Source organism: Primulina tabacum, chromosome 6 (assembly GCF_025594145.1).
Source record: "Primulina tabacum isolate GXHZ01 chromosome 6, ASM2559414v2, whole genome shotgun sequence".
In the NCBI taxonomy this organism is placed as follows: Eukaryota; Viridiplantae; Streptophyta; class Magnoliopsida; order Lamiales; family Gesneriaceae; genus Primulina; species Primulina tabacum.
This window is the reverse complement of record NC_134555.1, coordinates 43,171,696-43,180,715: the sequence shown is the minus strand read 5'-3', so window position 1 is coordinate 43,180,715 and position 9,020 is coordinate 43,171,696. Positions and strand designations below refer to the sequence as shown.

The 9,020-nt window shown below is 37.5% G+C and overlaps 1 protein-coding gene and 1 long non-coding RNA gene across 7 annotated transcripts; both read left to right on the top strand.

Moving 5' to 3' along the window:
- The first annotated feature begins 200 nt into the window (after window positions 1-200).
- On the top strand, window positions 201-2,458 carry LOC142549773 (uncharacterized). Its single transcript, XR_012821251.1, has 2 exons — window positions 201-420; window positions 1,259-2,458. It is a non-coding gene; the product is annotated as an uncharacterized LOC142549773 (long non-coding RNA).
- Window positions 2,459-6,214: 3,756 nt separating this feature from the next.
- Window positions 6,215-8,961, top strand: LOC142549770 (EID1-like F-box protein 2). Of its 6 annotated transcripts, none has more exons than XM_075658896.1 (3): window positions 6,215-6,379; window positions 7,812-8,581; window positions 8,672-8,961. In XM_075658896.1, the coding sequence occupies exon 2, from the start codon at window positions 7,821-7,823 to the stop codon at window positions 8,562-8,564; it is 744 nt and encodes a 247-aa protein (XP_075515011.1). In that variant the 5' UTR covers window positions 6,215-6,379; window positions 7,812-7,820; the 3' UTR covers window positions 8,565-8,581; window positions 8,672-8,961. The 6 variants fall into 6 exon arrangements, with proteins under 6 accessions (XP_075515011.1, XP_075515007.1, XP_075515009.1 ...); XM_075658892.1 differs by lacking the exon at window positions 6,215-6,379 and adding an exon at window positions 6,386-6,719; XM_075658894.1 differs by lacking the exon at window positions 6,215-6,379 and adding an exon at window positions 6,386-6,741.
- The last annotated feature ends 59 nt before the right edge of the window (window positions 8,962-9,020 follow it).

The window sequence follows — 9,020 nt, the reverse complement described above, 5'->3', positions numbered from 1 at the left end:
TGAGAATTGAGTGGGGTCAATACAATTTGTAGAGTCACGAATGAGAAAACCGCCTGAACTGGACTTAAACCACTTTTAAGCCCGGGCCGGTAAGCATAAAATTGTAGTGTTTTTAGCCCAATAAAAAAAGCCCATTGTAACAATTGCTTCTGGCCCAATAAAATCTTGTTTTTACATCCCGCCTTTGAGTTATACTCGAACAAACCTAGGGGTGAAATAGCTAACTGGGGAAGAGACAAGGGTAAAACAGGAATTTTAGTGAGAAGCCGATCTTTCGATATCCGATCCAATAATACGGGAGTGAGCGAAGGTCAAAAGGCAGGTGACCTTTGGTTCCATCTCAGCCTCCTACCGGCGACCGCTCACCGGAGAGAAATAATTGTAATTATTCTACTTTTCGATCTCGCCCCCAAGTGATTGGTAAATCGATCTGATGTTTAGTCCTTTGGATTCATGATCGAGGTTATAAAATCAGATATATGTATGTTTGTGTGTGAGATTTGTTCTCGTTCTTTTGTTTATTCAGTGTTTCGTGAGGTTTGGTTTGTTACGGGGCTGAAGTTCAGTGATTGGTTTGATGTTACTTGTGATCACTGCTGTATGAATTTGTGTTTTTGATGTTTTATGTATCTTTGTTAGTGACGTATTATTGCTTGTCTCCTGAATATGTAAGCTTGAGTGTTATCAGTTATCGAAATTATATTTTTGTTTAAACCAGCGAATGGATGAAGGATGAAGATGGATGCAGCTAAATCAGATTTAATGTTGCATTTGCGATGAAATAGGGATGAATATTTAGAAAAAGGTTGTGAAAAATCAATATTTACTCTGTTTCAACATAGTGTATTAGGTTGGATAATTCAAAAGTGTTGTTGCTGGTGAAAGATGCACAAGTAGTATGCTTAAGAGTTCTTGTAAATGGGATACTTTCTCCGTAAATTCTACTGTTACCTTCATGTGAGGTCTATTATGACTTAACGTATTTGAAGTTGAAATCGAACATTTTGTATTAGAGAATGTTGAGATGCACTTGAATATCGTTGAAGTCAATGGAAAATACTTGGGTTTCACACTTTCACAATTTTTATTTTTTTAAGTTAAGTTTTCTCTTTCTTTTGTCAAGAAATAATATATGATTGGAGAAGCTTATTGTTTGTTGGTTGCACTTGGAGTCTATGTCTAAAAGTCTCTCTTATTTTATTATTAGTATTTTTTAATTTTATACTCTTACCAACTGGAGTGTCTTCTGTGTGGACAGGAAATGTTCATCTTGTAGTGGTTCTGGTTTACATGATGTGGAATTTCACATCCAGTTGTGTGGCTGGAAGTGTAGGGTTGAACGATTCACCAAATCCCGGGCAAGACTCAACAGATTGCTCAGATGATGAAGTTACTTCAATCACCAGCAGGGAGGAGGGACTAGAATGCCCAATATGCTGGGAATTCTTTAACCTTGTCGAAAACATTCCCTATGTTTTGTGGTGTGGACATACACTGTGTAAGAACTGCATCCTAGGATTACAATGGGCTGTGGTGAAATGTCCAACTTTACCTCTTCAGCTGCCACTCTTTATATCTTGCCCCTGGTGCAATCTTTTATCACTGCGTCTGGTTTATCAGGGGAACCTGAAATTTCCTCGTAAAAACTTCTTTCTTCTATGGATGCTGGAAAGCATGAATGGCGACAGAGTGAAATCTCATTCCACCATCTGTGGGGATCATCAAGTAGTTTGGCCATTAAACACCAAACCCAGTAGAAGCCAGACGGTTAATAACCTTAGGAGGGTCCCAGTCATTCATCATTCTGAACTATCAGAATCAAATCATGACGATCATCAAGTCAACAATTACCTTGCCATTGAGAGACTGCGTTCCACTCTTAGAAAGTCCCTCGTCTTCTTTGTTCATTTGACCTCCAAGTTTCCACTTGTCATCATTTTTCTTCTCATCAGTTTCTATGCAATACCTGCCAGCGCAGCCATCTTGGCCCTGTACATACTCATCACAGTTATCTTTGCACTCCCATCTTTCCTCGTTCTGTACTTTGCATATCCCAGTTTGGATTGGTTAGTGAGGGAGATCATCACATGACTTTCTACCTCTCCGCATTTATGGTACCAAAATGTGTACCTTCCATGATATGGCCTGCACGTTTCAACTATTTAACGGCTACAAGAAGTCGTCGAATTTAATATGCAAGTCAAGAATTCGTGTTGGGTTAGTATCGTCTCCGGATTGTTTTACTGGTTGGAATCACTTCGTTGTTACTTTAGTTCCGATGCTCTACCAATGATTGTTGTTTTCTGTACATCGTAATGTCTGTACCAAAAAGCTGTTGGCTGAGGGCGAACGTTAGTAGTCGTGGTGGAGTTGTGGTTTAGTAATCAAGAACGTAACTTTATATTTTGCCTCTTATATGTGATGTGTATTTTAATGGAATTCTGCAAATTTCTTGCCATTTAGGTAAGAGGGGTCAAAATTTTCAATTATCTATTTTTAAGATTATTCAAGGGGAAGAACATAAAAGATTTGTGAAAATTTAGAAATTTCTGCAAGGAAGGTAACCACCCATCTTGATTTAGCTTTGAACCGAACTTAAAATTGCATTCAAACTGCCTGGTTTATATTTCACCGATTCAAAATCCATATCCGGTTCTAGCATCGACATCGGGTCTATTTTGTTTTGTATGATATTCCGCTTCGATCAAATTAATAAACAAAACATTAGAAGCCAGAGAATGAACACACATATGTTTCTAAACTTAGAACAATGTTTTTTGTCGGAAATACTTTTATTTTTCAATATTCAAATAAATTTATTATATAATTGCTCTTTTCAAAAACATATTTTATCCCGCCCATATGTTTAGTTTTTTTCAATTTCAATTTCAATTTCATCTAATAATTTAATTAGGGAACCAATCTTTTGAACCAATTTAATGAAGCACTTTAGATTGCCCACAAAAATTCATGTGGATCCCCATTAAAAAAAGAAAAAGAAAAGAAAAAGAAAAAGAAAACTCACAAAATTCAACTACGACAGTCGACGTGTCAAGACATACACCGCCTTGACTATGGAGAGTATACGTTTCAGTTCAACTCCTCTGTCGGGTGGTCTTTGCTCGGTAAGATGGCAGCGGCCATTGTCGTTCCTTCACCAAAAATCTTCAAATTTTCAGAACCCATCAGTTTCTCGAAAGCCGGATTCATATGGCCTAAGTGGGTCGGTCCCCGTTGAAGGGTATCTGCTATCAACTGAAACCCAAAAGGAGGAGGATTCGACTGAGTTCGGTGGTTGCCGCCGCCGCCAGGGGTGGTGATGCTAGTGGCGGAGGAAGGTTTTATTTCAACTCACCGGGTTTCCATTCCCCTCGGTCCTTTTCTTAACCGCAGTACTCTAAGATATGAGGTTAAACTTAGTGTAAATCTCTGTATTGCTTTGTGTTGTTATCTTGATAACGATTTTTTTTTTAGTATCTGGGATTTGTCCTAGACTTGTAAAATATGTGCTACCATTTTCTGATAAAATATTGATCCATAACTCAAATTACTTGGATGTTAGTAAGCGTGGGGATTCTTGCTTTTGGAGTGGAATAGAAGTGGTGCACCTTAAGTTGGGATTTATCTGGCCATGGAAATCTTCACGATAAAGAACGGAAAACCTTTCACATAGTGAGCTTGCTCCTGTAGAGATCTTCGTTTCTGGCGAGCCAAAGAAGGAAAAGCTTTCGAAACACAAGCTGTCTGTAGGTACTAACAAGCATTCACTTAACCTGAAGCTTTCTCCTGGTATCAAATCCTTATCTCCAAAACCCAAGATATCCTTGGTTGCTAAAAGTCATTCCCCAAGGCGAAATACTTCATCTGGTGATAATAAGAAGTTGCTGGAATTTAAATCTTCATCTGTTAGAAAATCCTTTTCACTTGACCTACCTGAAGTTATCAAGCGGGAAATATTACCTCCATCGAACAAGTTGAAGTTCCAGTGCAAGAAGGTTTTTTGACTGATACGAAACTATCAAGGACTAAGAAGAGGACAGATTCTCAATCTGATAATCTGTCCCTTTCTCTGAGGTCAAAACTAGTCAAGGTTGAGGTATCATTATCTTCTTTTGAGAATTTGGACGGAAAGGGGAGAAGGAATGGTGATGTCAAAACAGGCAGAAAGATGACAGATTCGAAAACTTCAGCTGAAAAGGCTTTAAAATCTTCTGCTGCTCCTTTGCCCCCTAAAGTTACTCGTACTAAGAAAGTGTCAATTATAACTAGAAAAACCAGAAGCTCAAAGTTGGTGTCTCTTGTGAAGGATCAAAATAGATTAGTCAGGGTTGAGACAAAGACATCCGACGATGAGAATGTGCCTGAGAAAACCTTGCATGTCATTGAAACAGGAGTGATTCCTTGGATTCCATCTCAGATGACAAATCTCGTGGAAAGTCTCCATCTTTGTTGTCTCATGAGAAACATGACGATGAGATTGATAACAAAGGTGGTGATGCAGCTGAACTTGTCTCATCTGACAATGTATCTCTGAAGGATGAAAAGGTGGAACCTGTGACAGAAAATGGCAAGAAGACATTGATAAAGAGTAGGATGATACTTTCAGATGATAAAAATCGCTCTCCAGTGAAGCTAAAGTTCCGAAGTGGAAAGGTGGTGGACCTTATGTCAGACAACAACAATCCTAGGAGTGTTAAATTTCGAAAACGGAAAGTTGTGGGGGCAGCCAACAGCACGGCTGATGTGAGCTCAAAAAATTATATAAGGACTGGAGATGATGGTGCAACTGATGCAAAGCTGTCCTCTGAGAAGGTTCTCTTAAAGCACCAAGATGTGCAGGGCAAGAAAGATGATCAACGATTGTTCAATAATGTTATCGAAGATACCGCGAGTAAACTTGTTAAAAGCAGGAAAAGCAAGGTTGAGGCCTTGGTGGGAGCTTCTGAAACTGCTATCTCTCTTCAAGAAAAGACACCTTTACACCCTGTGAGTTAAAAGTGACGAATAACAAATAACTTTCATTGTGTTTCTGACTGTAGAGACTAGTTTTGGGAGATTAATACTAGCGAGAGACTAGAGGAACTGCATTTGCAATAGCACTGCAAATACACACGACTATATTTGTCGAAGCCAGGTTAGAATTAGGAAACTTGGAGAAGCCTCATTGCTTCTTGCGTATAGAACATACTGTGAGGAAACTTTAGCTACTTCTAAATCAATAGTGCAATTTTGCACATAAAATCAATACCAAAACCCAAGTCAAGAAGTGAGGAAAAGAAACTTTAATACTTGTACGATATCATACTTGAAAAGAAAACATTAAATGAGAAAAATAAAAAGTAAAAGGCTGGAAGGTTAAAGATTAAAGAATATTGAAATACGGCAAAAAGATATTAGCAAATGAATATGGTGAATACTTGATCATTTAGACACAAAACTCGATCAAAATTAAATTAATATAACATTCCAATATATCAATTCATTATTAAAAAAAAGTGCACATTCATGTCCAACTCGAGCTCTAATTTGAGCAATTTTTTTTAAACATTTCGAAATTCGCATCGAAATTGAATATAATTTGAAGCTTATAATTTTCTAAATATAATTCTCGTTTTCAACTTACATCCATCATTTAGGCCTTCACATAAAATATATAACCACATTATATGGGATGAAATTTTCTCGAAATTCCATAAAAAAAAATCTGGGTTACTTACACAAAAACGTGGCCCAAGTCTTGAATCTCGATAGCTAAAACAACATTGGAGTAAAAAATTTATGGATTGAAAAGAAATTAAAAGTGTCATCTATACTTCTGTTCTATTTTATTATGTTTGACATATCTAAAGTAACTAACTTTAGTATCATAGTCTATTTTAATAATTATATATATTAATAAAATATTAAAATTTTAGTGAAAGTTATATGTAGTTCATCGAATTGAATTATTGTTTTTAATGTTTACGTTATATGTTCAATTCTCACCGTGCGTCGATGCATTAGTGTTTATAGAAATTTAAATATATCCCTAACATGTCGGTTCATTCGATGCAACCATATCTTCAATATTTTCTTGAGCTCACACATTGAAGGTGACCGACCCACTACACAGCCACTGAAATTCCAGTCATGTAAGAGGAGAAAGACTGATTCATTCGAATCAACACTCACGCGTTTTTGTTCTGGTGAAGTCACGCGTTTCATCGTATTAAAAAAAACATGTATAATTGGATCCTCAGATATACAGCGATGAAAACATGTGGTCCCTTGGATCATTAGACTTGCAGCGAAAGACAAATCGAGGAAGAACACCAATTTCCATGAACAAATTTAAAATCATTCGCCTGTTGTTTTTTACTCCAAGTGACAACGTGCCAAGGTTATCATTTACCACTAATATCATCCACAAAATTCAGGAATTTTTTTATATTTTCTTGTGTTCCAGATAGTTAGTTACTACAAAGCCCCTTTCTTTGACTCAACACTCGACTTGTTAAATTCTACGCTACTTTTGGACCACAAATTTGATGTATTTTTATTCCATTCTTGGCTGAAATCGTGTCTTGAAAAGGTCAAAATTTGGATCGCTTCGTGAATCGTGCGTGTGGATTGGTGATGTCTCAGATTCCATTACATGCAAATCCCTAAAATCTTGGTTTCTTGTCCATGCAGCTGAGATTTGGGGACAGTTGCTGAAACTAGTTTGATTTCCAGCTGAGGTTTGGATTTGTGGTCGTGATTGTATCATCCAGTTTATTAATTGAATAAATTTTCTTTAAATCAAGGTCTTGTTTTTAGACAAAGAAGTTTGTGAGCATTGCGTGTTTTGCGATTTCTATACTTTTTGGGATGGCTTTTTAGTGATTTTCATCGTGATTCTCCGAAACTCGAAGTGGGTTTCGGTTTTTATATGGCTTAGGTGTGTGATTGGGTGCTGAATCATACCTGCAATATATGGAGGTTCTCTTAAATCTCTCTTTAATTAGGTGAATGCGTTATTTCTCAACTATTACAAATTCACTTGTGGGTAATTTTGTGTTAGATCTTTCGTTGATGCCTTTTACAAATTACAAATTTCCGTATGTTAAATTTCTCACCATTTTGTTGACGCTTATTTTGTTACCAACATTTTCTTTAACTGCTGGTTGCACGTTATGGAGTGTGATTGGATGTTATATTCTGGTTTATGGTTGGTTATGTATTAAGCATTGGGACTCTTGAGGGACATTTCCAATTCTTATATTTTTACTGCTATATGCACGCATCTGGCATTAATCAATAGAAAGATTGTTATGTCCACTTTTGTTCTTTGAGGGTGTTTGCTGCCATGTGTGCACCTTTTCGTCTGAGTGGATAATGTTTGGGACTAACTTACTCTAAAAGTTGTGCGTGTCACATTCATTGGCGATAAATTCTGAAGAGGTGGGACTTTCATCGTGTTGGATCTTGCTTCATGATTTACTTGCAGTGTTTCAAGGAAGGCTTTTTACCAATCCCAGATGTTTATTTATTAGTCGCACATAAGTTCAAGGGAAAACTCAGGATTTCTTGGGGAGGAAATTTTTAGAAAAATAAACACAGCATTTCAATTTTCGTTGTGGTTTCCCCATCACCTATGATATCCTCCAACTCATTCTTTTGCATTTAAGATGTATCTTCTGCTGTATGAGGCTTTATTAATCATGTTCTCTTGGTGTTTATACTTGTGGAATAAGGTGATCCTACCAATGGAAGTTTGTATGTTTTATCACTTGTTTTTGAGTTCCAATTTTCTATGCTGAGATCTCTTCATTGTTTCTGTCTATTACCAGGAGAGGACTATGAATCTCACAAAGCAATTGCGATGCTTACATTCATCAAGTTGTGTTTGCACGAAAGGGCATCTCAGCGAAGAAGTCATATTCCTAGTTTTCAATCATTTGAATTGGAACCCAAAATTGATTGCTGCACTTTCTTGTGCTTGCAAATGGTTTGATGATCTAGCTAAACGTGTTCTTTGGAAAGAGTTCTGTAAGACACGAGCCCCTAAAATGATGCTTGATTTGCAGTCTAGTGGAAGCCATAGTGTGGATGGTAACTGGAGGGCACTTGGCAAGCTACTTGTGTACTGTTTCGGATGTAAAGAAGATGGTTTGTTCAATAATATCCAAATCCCTGGCCACTTTGTTTACAGAACACGATTCTCAAGGACATCGGGAAAGAGCTTCCTATTACCACAATGTCGGACAGATGTTTTATATGTCTCTGATCCTTGCGAACATCTAGACCAAGGGGACGAAGGGGACATTGGTTTTTTTCGTGGGATATTTAAATCCTTCGCGGCATCGAAGGTTAGGAAGATGCTGATTCAGAGGGTTGCTCCTCTTCATCCAACGGAGGTATGTCCCTATTGTAAGGCTAAGCTGTGGAACATGCTGGCTGCTAATATGATACCACCGAGTGCTACTTGTCGATTGGGTGCTTATGAAGAAAGCATCGAGTATTATGTGTGCCTTAACGGGCATGTTCTTGGGATTTGTACCCTCTTGCCCTTATCGGATACAGATGAACCGTCAGAGGAGTGAATGCTACCATAAACCAGGTACTATAGTACCATTGTTTGATCCGCTCAAATGAATTTGTTTTACTCTATTCCTCCTATTAGCTTGATGTGATGTATTTTATTTGCTAGGAACATGTTGATTCATATGTACTCCTGAAAATTGGCCAATGCTATGAAGAGATGTGTGATCCAGATTTTGGAGGCTATTCATCACGACTTAACTGTGTTGATCAAGTTCCGAACACCATCAACTATACTGCCTTGGAATCTTTTTCTTCCTCTCAGTGGTGTTCAAGTTTCCACATACATTTACCTTTTTGTACCATTGCGTGATCTTAAAACATGTATCAGATTTGGAGAATGATTCGGGGCATGATTTCATGTCCTGCTTACGTAGATGAATGTTGTGTATTATCTAACGAGTTTGTAAATCACTAATCTAATTACGTAACCAGCCCACAAGGCCAGAACAAAAGCC